We start from the raw sequence: 16552 nt of genomic DNA on the forward strand, positions 1-16552 counted from the left end.
TCATCAAGTGGATTGATAATGAAATGCCCACTTGAGAAGGACAATGACGTAGCAGGAACTTAAAACATTAAGAATGTCATAAGTGTGGAATCAAGTACTAACATTACATTACATTACATTACAGTCATTTAGCAGACGCTTTTATCCAAAGCGACTTACAATAAGTGTATTCAACATAGGTAGGGAACGAAAACTACTAATCACCAGAAGTTTTAAGTACATTTCTTGCAACCAAGAGTATACCTAGCGCTAAGGTAAAAGTGCAATATATCAGCTACCTACTTTCTTAAACAGATGTGCCGTAAGGTACTAACGTTACCTTACGGCAATCTGACCTACACAGTAAATAGCAAATGTGATATTTTGTGGCAAGCTGTGGTTACATCGTAGTGGGCACAGTGTTGAAGTGAGGCCTCAGATGGGAGGGGATTAGATGAGCTCAGAACATAACCATTACCTGAGCTCCATTACTTTGTCAGCCAATAAGGAAATGTCTCTTGTGAGTTTGGCTAGACAGGCTATTATAGCACCTCCCACTTCCTTGTGTCCAAATTGTACGGTTCACTATAAAAGCTTCATTTAACATGCAGCTTTTCCTCTGGTCTCTGATACGACAGGTTGTAACTGTTATGTGTAATGCTCTGGTAGATGTTCATTTTACATTTTAAGTTGAGGCCATTCTGCTGTGTGTCTGACCCTCTGTTTGATGTACTTTATGTCCCATTATGTAGTGACCCCCGATTCCAGGTGTTAAGCCTTCCTTAATGTTTGATTATATAATGTATACGTATTTACTTACTTAGCTACTTACTTACACTGACTGCCTGTTTAGTTTTATTGTTGATGCAGTTGTTTTATTTGTGTTCTATTCTTGTCTTGGCATTATTTAGCTTTACTATTTATTTATGTTATAGGTTATTTTTCTTCTGTTCTATGCCAGCCTTCTTATACCAAGAAGTTGATAAAAGACTGGTGATGTGTGTGGCTGTCTGGATGGTGGAGGGTTGGTGATAGGTTACTACACTGCTCTATAATTGTGCTTGGTATGTTTTTGCATTTCTTCACCATTAATAGGGGGGGTGCACTGGTTTAACTTAAATCATTGCCAAGTGTCTGTGTATGAAATCATGTGCATGTGTGATGCAGAGTTGTGCTCGTGTACATCAGTGTGTTCACTGAACTAGTGACTGCTTTCAGACAAAACAACCATTGTGTTCAGTTTGTGGACAGTGCACATACCTTATGTACGTTGGGTATCGCTAAAAACCTCTCCAGTAGATCATACTTCTTCATCTTCTTCAGAACATTCGCCATGATCTGAGCTTCGTTCCTGGAATAGGACTGCATGATGAGTGCAACAGCAACCTTCCCCTCAGCGTACTTCAGAAGGCTCTTTCGGATCGGCTGGAGGCCTTCAATGTTACCAGGCTGTCTCAGATACCACTTGAACTTAATTAACTCATGTATATCCAGATACTGCAGAGTTATCAACATAACGTCCTCAAGTGTCTTCATGGCTGAACCTGGCACAAACAGAGGGTGTTATTACATCTCAGCTTCATTCTCTTAAAGCTTTGGGTGTGAAGAGTCTGAACACAAGCTTTAGTTGAAATTATGCACATCATGGAATACACATTAACCTCTTAAATCTGTCATACGATGGTGGCGTGCGACAAAAATACCGATCTACAATCTCACGACAGATCGGCTATTTTGAAGGTTTGCAACTTTAATGACAGGCCCAAAATAGGGATGTCAGGATTTGTTTTGGATTAACAGACACATACAGTAGGTCAATGAATGTAAAGCCATTCATATGAAATACTGCTACTGTGCAGAATGTTACATTAGATAGAACACACACACACACACACACACACACACACACACACACACACACACACACACACACACACACACACACACACACACACACACACACACACACACACACACACACACACACACACACACACACACACACACACACACACACACACACATTAACTAATCAGGCCTTTATGAAGAGGCTCTATAAACATTTATGACAACATCCAAATGTAGCATAAGAAAGTGTATACAAAAACTTTTGAGCTCTTTAAATTCACACAAAAAGTGTCTACAGTCTGTCTACTTACAGTGAATATGTACAGTGTATTTCAACATGCTCATCGTCACATTGGTTTGATCAGTCTGTTGTAAATAAACATACCTGTCCTTTACAGTTCAAGATGCCACAAATTGTCCACTAGATGGCAAACTTTAACCACCTGAGAACAACAGAGAGAGAGGAGGAAGACAGAAATAAGGACGGATTAGCCATTGGTTCAGTGTGGCCGGGGCCCTCGACTCTCAGGGGCCGGGGCCCTCGACTCTCAGGGGCCCTTCACTTTCAGGGGCCCTTGGAGGCTCTACTCTATATTTACAGCTGTGGTGAGAAGGATTTTGTGTCACTCACTCAAATGGTACAAGCACCGAAATGTTGGTGCTACATGTCCGCAAGAATGCGAGTAAAGGTTATTATTACTTGAGCAATCTGTACAGGGAGTTCAAAATATTTTATCCTTTTTGCTCTCTTGCACAAGGAGAGGGAGACAGTGTAGGAGAGACAGACAGTAAGACAGCTAACAGGGAGACAGTGTAGGAGAGACAGACAGTAGGACAGCTATCAGGGAGACAGTGTAGGAGAGACAGACAGTAAGACAGCTAACAGGGAGACAGTGTAGGAGAGACAGACAGTAGGACAGCTAACAGGGAGACAGTGTAAGAGAGACAGACAGTAGGACAGCTAACAGGGAGACAGTAAAGAGAAACATTTTAATAAGCCCATCTGAATTTTGAGCTCATTATGACATTTCCAAGAACTTTAATTTTGAAATTCTTGGACATGTGACTAAATGTGCTGATATTCATCCACACGGCTCACCCATCTGACCACTTAACATGGGTGGGCTCTGATCCGGAAAATGTTGGGAACCACTTGTCTAAATATTCACACAATTAAAATGACAAAGTGTTGATTTCTAAAGCCTCAATTCTGCAGATCTGCATGGAGCAAAGGCAGATCTACGGCCCAGATAGTTTCGAGACCCTGTACAGATGTGATATTATATCATAGCCAACCTGGAAGGCCATTGTGGTACAGGAGAGGAGAGAGGTATGTTTCCTGGTCTAAAGTGCCATTCACTCTGAGCACTTTAACTATAAAGATAACTATAACTATATCGTTCACCATTCATCATTTTTGGGGCGGTGTAACCGCCCCCTATAAGTGAGTTTTGGACACTGACCAATCCTGCACCGTGATTGGCCAATAGTCTACAACGCAGTCTACACCCCTAACCCTTCCACAGTCAATGCAAATCTATACTTTTGCAAAGTCAGCCAATCACATTACAGCTAGTGTCATCACCACTAGCTGTAATGTGATTGGCTGACTTTGCAAATTCAGGACTGTGATTGGCTAGCGAAACACATGACACATGTGCAGCCCTATGAATAGCAGTATGGACTTAAAAAAAAAGTAATTTATCCTTTTTTTTAAAAAGTGAGTCATGTTGTGATGACCACACACCGCCCACTTCACACTGGGTGTGATTTTTATAATCGGTGTGAACCATCCACTTGACTATATTTTTATAGTTATAGTGATAGTGCTCAGTGTACAGTTAATGGCCTTAGGAGGTGTAAAATTGACTAAATATATAGTCTAGAGAGACACATTTAATAACAAAGTCTATTGCAGTTTAAAATATTTGTAAACCATTTAAATGCAAATTTTTCATGTTTGCACCTTTGATTCAGGAGAGTCACCACATTGTGAAATTGCATTAAACTAATGGTGCCCTATAGGATAGTAGGACAGTTACTGTACTAGGAAGTAGGATAGAAATATTTATAATATTACAGTAGGATGTTATATCAGTAAATATTTGAAGCTTCATACATGATATTATTGATCAGTATACACTCACCTGCACAGGTAGAAGTCTCTATGTTTGAGGAGATACGGAAGGAAGGAGTTGTTTTATAGTTCTGATGATTCTGACCACGTCCAGCCTGCACGCACGCACGCACCCACGCACGCACACGCACACGCACGCACCCACGCACGCACGCACGCACGCACGCACGCACACGCACACGCAGTAGGACAGCTAACAGGAAGACAGTGTAGGAGAGACAGACAGTAGGACAGCTAGCAGGGAGACAGTGTAGGAGAGACAGACACTAAGACAGCTAACAGGGAGACAGTGTAGGAGAGACAGACAGTAGGACAGCTAACAGGGAGACAGTGTAGGAGAGGCAGACAGTAGGACAGCTAACAGGGAGACAGTGTAGGAGAGACAGACAGTAGGACAGCTAACAGGGAGACAGTGTAGGAGAGACAGACAGTAGGACAGCTAACAGGGAGACAGTGTAGGAGAGACAGACAGTAGGACAGCTAACAGGGAGACAGACAGTGTAGGAGAGACAGACAGTAGGACAGCTAACAGGGAGACAGTGTAGGAGAGGCAGACAGTAGGACAGCTAACAGGGAGACAGTGTAGGAGAGACAGACACTACGCATTGTGAGCTTGTATATCTGCTGTTATACAGTTGAAAACTTGTGAAATGGGACATATTCTGCATAATGAATACTTTCTACTTTGGTAATTTAAGGACATTTTGATGCCAAGTTTGAGTACTTCTTCCACTTCTGCTGAGAGCTAGAAATGTACCTGGGACCTCCGGGACCTCCAGAGTTCTAGGTGGGCTCACTAACCAACCATTCAGTTATGGCAGCCCTAAAATGCTTGGAAATGGAATCAACCTGCAAACAAATTGATCTCAGCCTAGAAGGCTTCTAATCCCATATCCCAGTGTGTCATTCATTCTGCTCTTGACTAGATCAGGGGTCTTCAACAGGGGGTCCGGGACCCCTATAGGGGGTCCTCAGAATTACTACAGGGGGGCCACCAAACCTTTGTGAGTTTTTTTTTACATTAACCACTTGAATCCCTATTCTGAGGAGAACTTTAGCCAAAAATAGCAGATCTACAAGCTCTCAACACTGAGAGCTTGTAGATCTGTTATTTTTGGCAAAGAGGTTTTGGTGTAGATGGGAAAAAAGAGCAGACTAAGTAAAAAGTGAAAGGTGAAGTTTACTCAGTATTGAGGGTTTAAGTGGTTAAATGTCTGAAAATACACATTAATATGAATCCAACACAACACTGATGATAGTGCTGTCAAACAAATCTATGAAATCTGTGAAAAAGTTTAATCTGCAACACAATGTTATACAATATGTAGTGGGGGGTCCTTGGCCTAAAAAAAAATAGATGGTTAAATAACCACTCCAAGCAATACACTTTTCAATTATTTTGAAAAGCTATGTGTTTTTCATAACTTTTCTGAAATTGTATGGTCATTGGTGTATGGATTGTTGCAGTATTTACTGTATATATATATATATATATATATATATATATATATATATATATATATATATATATATATATATATATATATATAAAGAGAAAGGTTTGAGTACAAAATGACAGAGCCCTGTTGCTCTCTAGGGCAATACCAAACCTTTCAGGCCGTGACGGCCCCAAAATAATCATATTTGAACTAGGAACCCCCCCAAAATAATCATATTTGAACTAGGAACCCCCCCAAGATAATCATATTTGAACTGTGGATCCCCCAAAATAATCATATTTCAACTGGGGACCCCCCCCCCAAAATAATCATATTTGAACTGGATACCCCCCAAAATAATCATATTTGAACTGGGAACCCCCCCCCAAATTTATTTGAACTGGGTACCCCCCCAAATAATCATATTTGAACTGGGTACCCCCCAAATTTATTTGAACTGGGTACCCCCAAATAATCATATTTGAACTGGGTACCCCCCAAAATAATCATATTTGAACTGGGAACCCCCCTCACAACGCCTCACAACGCGAGTGGTTCACAACCTGTATTATTAGTATATGTATATGAGCTGTTTGAACTTGTGTCATATGTTACTTCCCAAAAATAAGAACAAGTGCGTCCCTCATCAATTCAATAAAGGGACATGTATTTTAGTTTCCAAATAAGGGACAAATACCAGGCTTTCCTCCGAAGTGGAAAGTCTGGTGATGCGTAATCTGAGTTCCCAGAAGTTTTCGCCAGCTCTCGCATACAAACGGGAGGGGCGAGGAAACTTCTGGGCCAGAGCCCTGGTAATTGTGGACGGGATGTAACTTACATAGATATATATATCTATGGTAACTGACAGCACTGTCATCAGTGTTAGATTCATGTTAATGTGTATTTCCCGCCCCCTTTTTTTCATTGGCTGTTGATTTGAATCAGAACGCAGTGGCCGCTCCCCTGCTGTCCAGGCTCTGAAAGTATGGCCCAGGGCCAAGACAATAAAAAGGCAAAACAGTGACACACCCGATATATTATCCTCGTCTCTCCAGCTCTTTATTAAACAGAAAATGCATTTTTGTTTCAGTTTCAGTTTAATTTCTAATTTTATCCAATCAGGATAGAGAACTGAATCAGGATATAGATTAAACAAGTGAAATTGGAAGTGATGACACTAAGAAATGAGTAGACAAAATTGGAACTGGAACACTATAAAAATTAAGCTTGAAAATGGGTACTTCCTGATTAGCTGAGATTTTGACACCTACCGGAAAATGTATTTTCTGTTTATTAAAGAGCTGGAGAGACATGGAGACATCTGTTACTGAACAAACACTTGATAGCAATGATTACTATCAGAATATAGTGCTTTAAGCTTTTAACAAAATACTTTTTGTTTTAACCAAAAAATATCACTTACCCTATACCTTTAAGCTTCATACATGATATTATTGATCAGTATAAACTCACCTACTCAAGTAGAGTCTCTATGGTTGAAGAGAGACGAGAGAAATGACAATAACAGGAAGGAGCTGTTCCTGATTATTTATTCTGACCACATCCAGCCTGTACACGCACACGCGCGCACACACACACACACACACACACACACACACACACACACACACACACACACACACACACACACACACACACACACACACACACACACACACACACACACACACACACACACACACACAGTAGACAAAAGGTTAAAACAGCACATTTTAACAACAAGGCCGTTCAAAGTGCTTAATAAAAGAATACAGAGAAGGTGGGCACTAGGGGAAATCTGGCCACCATCTTTAGTAAGGGTTAAGTGTCATGCTCAGCAACACTTCGACACATTGCTGAGAGCCAGTGGTAACTAAATACAGTAGTAGTATTTCCAATTTTCAGTACTTTTACTTCTACTCCACGACATCTCAAAGGCAAATATTGTATTTTTACTCCACTACAGTACAATTATTTGAACACTTTCGTTAGATTTTCATAATCATTAAGATACAGTAACCACTTCAGCCCTATATACATTTTGGCCATTTGAAAATAGCAGATCTACAAGCTAACAATGCGTCGCATCGCAAAGCATTGTGAGCATCGCAACCTTGTAGATCTGCTGTTATATATTTGAAAACTTGTGAAATGGGACATATTCTGCATAATGAATACTTTCTACTTTTGGTACTTTAAGTACATTTTGATGCCAGTACTTTTGTACTTTTACTCAAGTACATTTTGAATTCCGGACTTTTACTACAGTATTTCTATATTGCAGTATTCATACTTTTACTTAAGTAAAAAAAAAATATTTTTTCCAGCACTGCTGAGCTGGAATTGTACCTGGGACCTCCGGGACCCTCGGAGTTCTAGGTGGGCTCACAAACCAGTCAGCTATGGCCTCCTCAAAATGGAATCAGAAGAGGGATCAATATTCAAACAAACTGATCCCAGCCTAGAAGGCTTCTAATAGACCATATTCACACGGCGGCCATATTGGAATTTAACATTGAAAGTGCCGCCACCCGGGGTGGCTACTTTCATTGACTTCATAGAAACATGGCCGCCGTGTGAATATGGTCTATGCCGTATCCCAGTGTGTGTCATTCATTCCGCTAGATCAGGGGTCTTCAACAGGGAATTTCTACAGGGGGGCCACCAAACCTTTGTGTGATAGAATGATTTTTTTTTACATTAACCACTTGAACCCTAGCATCCCTATTCTGAGGAGAACTTTAGCCACAAATAGCAGATACAAGCTCACAATGCCTCACACTTGTCAAGGCATTGAGAGCTTGTAGATCTGCCATTTTTGGCGAAGAGGTTTTGGTGTAGAGGGGGGAAAAGAGTCACTAAATAAAAAGTGAAAGGTCAAATTTACTCAGCATTGAGGATTTAAGTAGTTAAATGTCTGAAAATACACATTAACATGAATCTAACACTGATGACAGTGCTGTCAAACAAATCTATGAAGGTTTCTATGAAATCTCTGAAAAGAATTAATCTGCAACACAATGTTATACAACATGTAGTGGGGTCCCTGCTTCATCGCTCTCTCAGCTAGTGTTGATTTTGACAGGACATTTTGATTTAGTTTTAGTCATAGTCTTTTGAATAAAATTCTGTTTAGTTTTAGTCATATTTTAGTCATATGAAATGTTTTACTTTTGTCTAGTTTTAGTCGACTAAATATCATAAGATTTTAGTCAACTACATCTACAGTTGATTTAGTCTGATTTGTTGGGCCGTGATGGCATCGAAATGGCAGATTTTCACTTACAGTAGCTGCATGCCGAAAATAGCTGATCTACGCTGCGACGCGTTTTGAGCATGTAGATCAGATATTTCCGGTCTGTGGCACCTGGACGCAGCCCATGATGACTTGTTTTAGTTGTACTGGATCTCTTCTCCACTAGTCCCTCCCTAACATTTTAGTCTAGTTTCTATTTAGTGGAAAAAGGTACTCGGCGAACATTTTCGGCATAGTTTTAGTCGACGAAATCGAAACGTTGAAGACCCCTGGTGGTCTAGATGGTTGTCTTATACTGTAGTAAACAACAGTGTCTCTGAGGAGATGGTTAAATAACCACTCCAAGCAATACACTTTTCAATTATTTTTATTTTATTTTGTATTTTTTTTTATTGAGAGTAAACTTTGCACTGACACTTTCATTTACAGCATTGACCACACATCAAACACTGCCTCCTTTCTTATGGACTGATTGGGAATGTATCAAGTATAATCTGAGAAAGTGCAATTAACTTTTCTGAAATTGTATGGTCATTGGTGTATGGATTGTTGCAGTATATATACTGTATATATATATATATAAAAAAGAAAGGTTTTGAGTACAAAATGACAGAGCCCCGTTGCTAAATGCAATAATAAACAAACATACTGTAACTCAGAGTCCTCTACAACTTCTCTGACAGTATTCAATAGTGCTCAAACAAATGAACATGGGTGTGCAAAAACAAAGACACGATTCAGACATCAGTGATTCAAGTGTGCCACCACAGATTGCACCATATAACAACAAAATAATGATTCCATGTGATAAATAAAATCTAATACTCCAGCCCTAGAGATGCTTTCTCTTTTCTCTTGGCAACATCTGCTGACCAGGTGTAAAAAAAAACACAGAAATTAAGAACAGCACCTTGCAGTTTGGTCTGTTTGATGGAATCACAGCATCTGCTCTCTAGAGTCTAGACCAAGGGTTCCCAAACTTTTCAGGCCGTGACACCCCCAAAATAATCATATTTGAACTCGGAACCCCCCCAAAATGATCATATTTGAACTGTGGACCCCCCACCTCGACAAGCATTGTAGGCGTTGATGCTTTACATTTTGTTTGCCTCGATTCCACAGATAAATATTGTGAAAACAGCCAAACTACAAGCTCACAACACCTCACAACACGAGTGGTTCACAACCTGTATTATTAGTATATGTATATGAGCTGTTTGAACTTGTCATATGTTACTTTCCCAAAAATAAAGGACAAAGTGTGTTCCTCATCAGTTCAATAAAGGGAAAATGTCTTTTAGTTTTCAAATAAGGGACAATTTCTTATTTCAAGGGACCCATGCTTTGAACATCGTTGTGTTTAACAGGGATATGACTGTGTTATAGTTACTGAATGTTTTACAGGGATATGAATGTGGAATAGTTACTGAATGTTTAACAGGGATGTGAATGTGGAATAGTTACTGAATGTTTAACAGGGATATGAATCATAGTTACTGAATGTTTAACAGGGATATGAATGTGGAATAGTTACTGAATGTTTAACAGGGATATGAATCATAGTTACTGAATGTTTAACAGGGATATGAATGTGGAATAGTTACTGAATGTTTAACAGGGATATGAATGTGGAATAGTTACTGAATGTTTAACAGGGATATGAATGTGGAATAGTTACTGAATGTTTAACAGGGATATGAATGTGGAATAGTTACTGAATGTTTAACAGGGATATGAATGTGGAATAGTTACTGAATGTTTAACAGGGATATGAATGTGGAATAGTTACTGAATGTTTAACAGGGATGTGAATGTGGAATAGTTACTGAATGTTTAACAGGGATAGGACTTTTTTCCACTTTCTCTGACGATGCAAATTCAACCCAAATGAAATGAAAATGGGAACCGTTTTGATTGCATATCAAACTATATATTCTGCTGCCGACTTTACCTAACTATAGAGGGGGTCCAACAAAAGGAGAGGGAAGTATATTGTGTCTATAATGTCCCCCACTACACCAGGGAAAGAAGGAAAAAGTCACACTAATAACCTCAACAACGCCATTCCTCTGCTCACCAAATGATTGACAGCATAATAGGGCGACACAGGGAGGCAGTGATTCAACATAGTCGTTTGTTGTAAATGAATTGTTTAAAGACAGAGGTAATGAGGTTCAGTGTGCCACGTCACATAGCATGATCCCTAGAATGGAATCCATTGAACAGTGGTAACATTAATTAGCTACTCATTTCATGAACATTTTAGAGACGTCATTGACAGTGGTGGAAAGTAACTAAGTACATTTACTGAAGTACTGCACTTAAGTACAATTTTGAGGTATTTGTACTTCCAATTTCCAAAATTTTTACTTGTACTCCACTACAATCATTTGAAATCTTTAGTTAGTTACTTTGTATATTTTGATTATTATTACAAAACATACATTAACCACTTCAGCCCTATATACATTTCAGCTATTTGAAAATAGCCGATCTACAAGCTCACAAGATCGGCTTGTAGATCGGCTATTTTCAAAAGAAAGATAAATATGACACTCTGCATAATGAGTACTTTCTACTTTTGGTACTATAAGTACATTTTGATACCAATACTCTTGCACTTTTACTCAAGTAACTTCTGAATTCCGGACTTATTTCTACATTGCAGTATTGATACTTTAACTTAAGTGAACTTACTGGTCCACCACTGGTCTTTGATCAGTCAGTCAATCTAACAGAGTTAATGGCTACAGTAGCTAATAATCTGGTTGATACTTTGTGACATTTGCCTCTAATCTCCCAGGCATACCCAATGAAGTGGCACAATGAATGAAGTGTGTGTGCATTGTTGCCAGATGGGAAATGTTGAATTATCGTACCGGAGGCTTAAAATGATCGTATTTGAAAGAAAACGCAGCCAAAAAGGAGAAACAACAGGTGTAAATATGTAACTTCACAAAAATTGTGTATTTAGTGTAAGAAACAACCCTATACGTGACAAAAACCCATCACATAACTGCTGCGTGGAAGCAGGCAACTTCCTGAACCTAACACAAATAAAATCTCTAATAGATCTATATAAAATAAAAGCCTCCAAGTACAGATCTAGGGTCAGATTTAGTGATTTCCTGACTTATTGTTTAAGCCAAATCGGATCCCGAATCAGCAGCCAGGGAATTTAGTAAATTCACACACTTTTTTTGTGATATGGTGAAATTATCGTACATTTGGGAATTTTAGGAATTATTGATAGTACCTGGTATCTGGCAACACTGTGTGAGGGTGGGGGGGTGGGGGGTTATGGCAACAGTTACCCCAAAGTGGGCGAGTATTCAGCTACTGATCATTCATCATCACTAGGACCTCCATGAAGCTTGGAGTTTGGTACAAAAATGTAACACAATTAATAAATATACTCAGCAATGATTGAAACAATAAAAAAAAAGGCACACAGACCTAAAAAATGTGTGATATCAACCATCACTGAAAACCCAACCTCATCATCATCCATGGTTCAACCGTTATCAATGAATAACACACTCCATCAGTAGTGGAATAGATATGATTACAAAATGAAATAGAATAAAGAAAGTCCATTTAAATAAGTATTAGTGTCGAAACATACTTGGCACAACAAAAGCCAGCCTGAATGATGTGATTACTGCACCGTAACATGATCTAGAGTTTTCATTCAATCGTAGAAATTGACCTGTAATAATGATCCAAATCACTTTTAAAAGGATAGTTCACCCCAAAAAAATACTTTTTTTTCTATGGATTAGTCAACCCATGGAGACTTATTTTTTTGTTTTTGTCTCATTCCAAAGCAAATAATTTGATGACCAGCGGACCGGTAGGCTAGCTGTTCCGGTAGGAGACACAAAGGAGACTCTTTGTGTCTCCTACCGGAACCGCTGCCGGTCATCAAATTATTGTCTTAGGAATGAGACAAAAACAAAAAAATATCCATGAATTCAAGTCTCCATGGGGTGACTAATCAATAAGAAAAAACTTTTGACCTTTGACCTTCTATTCACTGAACATGAGTCTATACGACAGTGGTTCTCAAGCTGTGGGCCCGGGGCCCCACTGGTGGGCCACCAAATAACTGGCAAAAACACAACGGTTTTGATATTAATAATATAACATAATGTAAAACCTTGAAAAAGAAACATGCTCTGGGAAATGCGCGCGGGCCCACCCATGTCTAACCGCTGTGTTAAGTGGGCAGATTATGGGTGGGCCGCATGCGTGCATTTTCAAGATTTCCCAAGTGAGCTTCTGACCCAGAAAAAGGTTGAGAACCACTGATCTACAACAACAACAACAAATGGAACATGAGCCGGTTTGACTGCTGCCTTGATGATGTCATAATGGGTGGAGCTGCTGACTTCATGATGTCATAGTGGGTGGAGCTGCTGACTTGATGATGTCATAGCGGATGGAGCGGTTGACTTTAGGGTAGCTCTCCACCAAACAGACTACTACAGATTACTACAGACTAGTAGTAAGTCAGGAGATCATTTCGTTGGAAGGTGTGAAAAAAAGGTTGCTGAATGCACCTGAGAGCCGACACCGACAGACGGCTACTATGGTGCTAAAAATAGTCTACGGCTTGATGTCTTTTTCAACAACAAGCCCTCTGCTATCCGACGTCGGCTCTCGACTCTTCCCTACAACTTGCGACCCCAGCGCAATGGGTGAGAATGGCTACCGACGCTTTACCCGGTAACACTTACCGCCTCCGATGTGGTCGGTGTGGTGGAGAGCTACCTTTAGATACTCTGGACATAACTCTCCCTTTACACTTTACAGCCTCCCAACAGTAGCCCGGCTTAGCCTGGAAACCAGACCAATCGGCCATTGCAAATCTGCCCTCGGCAGATTTGATCGGGCACCGCTCAGTTGTGATTGGATTTCACTCCCTTCGAAGTAGTGAGGGACCAATCAGGGCCCGGTATGCAAATATGGGGGCGGGTTTATCACAGAGGCATTTTTTTTTAATTTGCCCCTTCTCTGGAATCTCTGTGGAATCTCTGTGTTTCACACAGAGATTCCAGACTAATATCTACGCAGTGATATGGTGGATAAGTGTCCACCCAGCTTGTGGACCACACAGCCCCCGTGTCGCGATCAAAAGGTGCGAGAGGCGTGTGCAGAATGATCGGCACCAATATGTAACCCCCCCCTCAGTGGTCGAATACTCAAAACCACAGGAGACGAGTGAATAAATAAAAAATAAGAATAGAAAATCTGAATATCAAATAAAACGTGATAAACATTAACTATGCAGGTGTGATAGCAGTAGTTTTCTAATGATGCACTCACTCTCAGTTTGTCGACAACTCTTTTGTTTTTTCTTTAGTTTTTTGTTTGTTTTTTTTTATTGTCAAAGCACATATTTTTTTCTTCTTTTCAATACACTGCTCATGACATCATCTTTAATGGACGAAGCGTACGTCTCGCGGTCACGTCCTCTTTTACGTACACTATGATACAAATAACCACAGTTTACTCTCATTCTCTCACTCCTCACCTCCCCGTCTTCCCACAAATATTTCCACCTTATTTTTTTCTCCGTCGTTCGCTCCGCTTCATCCCCGGTATCTCTCTCTCTCTCTCTCTCTCTCTCTTCCTCTCTCTCTCTCTCGCTCTTGCTACATCCCGTTGGAACTTGGCGATCACACTAAATGTACTTGCTCCACCCACTCCTCCTCCTCCTCCTCCTCCGGCGATTGGTCCTCGTCCAGCTGAGGGGCGTGGTGGTGTGTGTGTGTCTCCGTGTCCCGGTCGTCCTGCTGTGCGTCTCCCTCGCAGTGTGCGTGCGAGAACGTGGCCGGGTAGTGCGTAGAGTCGGCTGCATCCGGCCCTGGCTCCGCCACGCTCCCCGCGTCCGCGCAGCGCTCCTCCTCCTCCTCGCGCTCCAGGGTGGCTTCGGCAGCGGGCACCGCTCCGGGGTTGCCCTCCGAGGGGGCCCCGGAGACCTGGATCCGGCCCTGGCCCTCGGGGAGCGTGGCGTCGGGGGACGAGTCGTCGTTGCTCTCGGTGGTGGGGGGGGAGGGGATGAGGGCCAGGCTCTGGGGGCTGTTCTGGGGGTTGATGTTCTGGCTGAACCAGGCCATGATGTTGTCCAGCAGCTGAGCGCTGGCCACCGGGTCCAGGGGCTCCAGGCTCTGGGGGTCGCTGGGCGTGAAGGCCCCGCCCGGAGGGATCACCGGAGACAACAGCACCTCCTCCTCCTCCTCGTCCCCCTCCAGCTCCTGGTTCCGGTCCGGGGACAGGGGGAGGCACAGCTGGGTGGGAGGAAGTGGGCGGGGAATGAGGACCGGGGAGCCACGCTCGGGGGCATGAGGAGGAGGAGGAGGAGGAGGAGGAGGAGTGTGCTGCGGGGTGTAAGAGCCGGGGCACTCCAGCGTAGCGGCGCAAAAGCCGTCGGGTTCGTAGGCGGCGGCGGCGGCCGGGTGGTCCGCGGCGTATGAATCTGTGAGGGTGGGGTTTGGGTCGGGGGGGCTCTCCAGTGTGTAGGGAGAAGCACCGTGGGCGTGTTCCGCTTTGACTGAATACGCACCGGAGTGGCAGTGAGTCTGAGTCTGGGGCTCAGGGCCGGAGTGGCCGGGCTCTGAGCCCAGGTGGTCCAGAGAGTACTGGGCCGGATCCAGGCCGGGGTCGCCGTAGTCGCCCAGCTCCACGGCGTAGGGAGCGCCGTGGCCGTGGTCGTAGGCGTGGCCGCGGTGCAGGAGGCAGGGCGTGGCGTCGTCCAGGTCGTACGGCGTGGTGATGTTGCCCAGCTTCATCAGGCTGTCGCCCAGCTTCAGCAGCTCGGCCGTGAGGCAGGGGGGAGGAGGGGGGGGCAGAGGGAGGCGGTGGCAGAGTGGGGCCGGGGCGGGCGGCTGCGGGGAGGAGTCGGTCCTGGCCGGGGGGCGGGGGGGCTCCAGGAGCGCGTGGTGGGATGGGGGGAGGAAGGAGGTGGAGGAGGAGGAGGGGCGCCTGGCCCCCGAAGCGCCGCCGTCTGTGCCGCCGGGGGAGGAGCGCGAGGAGGGGTCTGAGCCCGGGTCTGCTGCTGCTCTGTCGGACGCTCTCTCGGGCTCCGGCCTCCCGTCCGTGTCTCTGTCTCTGTCTCGGTCTCTGTCCAGCCCTCCGTCCGGCTCTCTGTCCCTGCGGGCCTCCTGCAGGGACAGCTGGATGGCCAGCAGGATGTTGGGGTCGTCCTCGTCCAGGGAGGCCAGCGCTCGCCTGCGGCCCTCGCTCCTCTCCGGCCCTGATTCTGAAAGATCACACAGCAAACACAAACACAATGAAGCATCTATGACTGTTATTAATATACCCACAGAGCATTGCTCTTCCTCTGCTTACAGTCATTCATAAAGCAATAACTGAAGTATGTTGGCTGCCATCTTGGTATGTTGACAGGTCAACGTGTATAAACAGAGTGTTTATATCTGCTGTCGGGCAGAAACCAGCTAACTCCAAAATGTTAATTTTTCAGGAAATGAAAAAAACAAAACAAAAAGTGGAGTTAGGAGGTTTTGTTCATCATTGATAAGAACAGGTGATGTGTCGGTCATGACCGATCCGTTCATAAGAACTAGTTCTTTGCCGTGAGCGTGAACGAACACGTTCTTGACTCGAAACTGTTACGTTCATGATTTCGTTCATGCCCCCCTCCCCCTCCCCGCACACCGCACACCGCACACACGACGGGCGGGCTGTTATTCCTCCCGCGACACACAGACCATCAGAAAGCTGTGCTGTAGAGTTTTCCAGTATAGACATGAACTGAAATAAAGGTAGCCTACTGTTGTTCCTGGACAAAAGACAGATAGTGTTAGCACGACATTTAAGTATCAAAAGAAATAAATATGCATGGTCCTAGACAAAGGACAGATAGGTCAA

General features: G+C 43.1%; 1 protein-coding gene across 3 annotated transcripts in view; it reads right to left on the bottom strand.

Annotated features, from left to right (window-relative positions):
* Positions 1–12640: 12640 nt before the first annotated feature.
* Positions 12641–16552, bottom strand: part of LOC311062248 (ankyrin repeat and IBR domain-containing protein 1-like) — a 63833-nt gene continuing 59921 nt past the window's right edge. For all 3 annotated transcript variants that reach the window (XM_084081129.1, XM_084081127.1, XM_084081128.1), the window contains one exon: positions 12641–15923. In XM_084081129.1, the coding sequence (XP_083937255.1) occupies positions 14341–15923 (1583 nt within the window). In that variant the 3' untranslated portion in view covers positions 12641–14340. The remainder of the gene's footprint in view (positions 15924–16552) is intronic.

This window comes from Gymnoscopelus microlampas (genome assembly GCF_963454915.1).
Source record: "Gymnoscopelus microlampas genome assembly, chromosome: 15".
In the NCBI taxonomy this organism is placed as follows: Eukaryota; Metazoa; Chordata; class Actinopteri; order Myctophiformes; family Myctophidae; genus Gymnoscopelus; species Gymnoscopelus microlampas.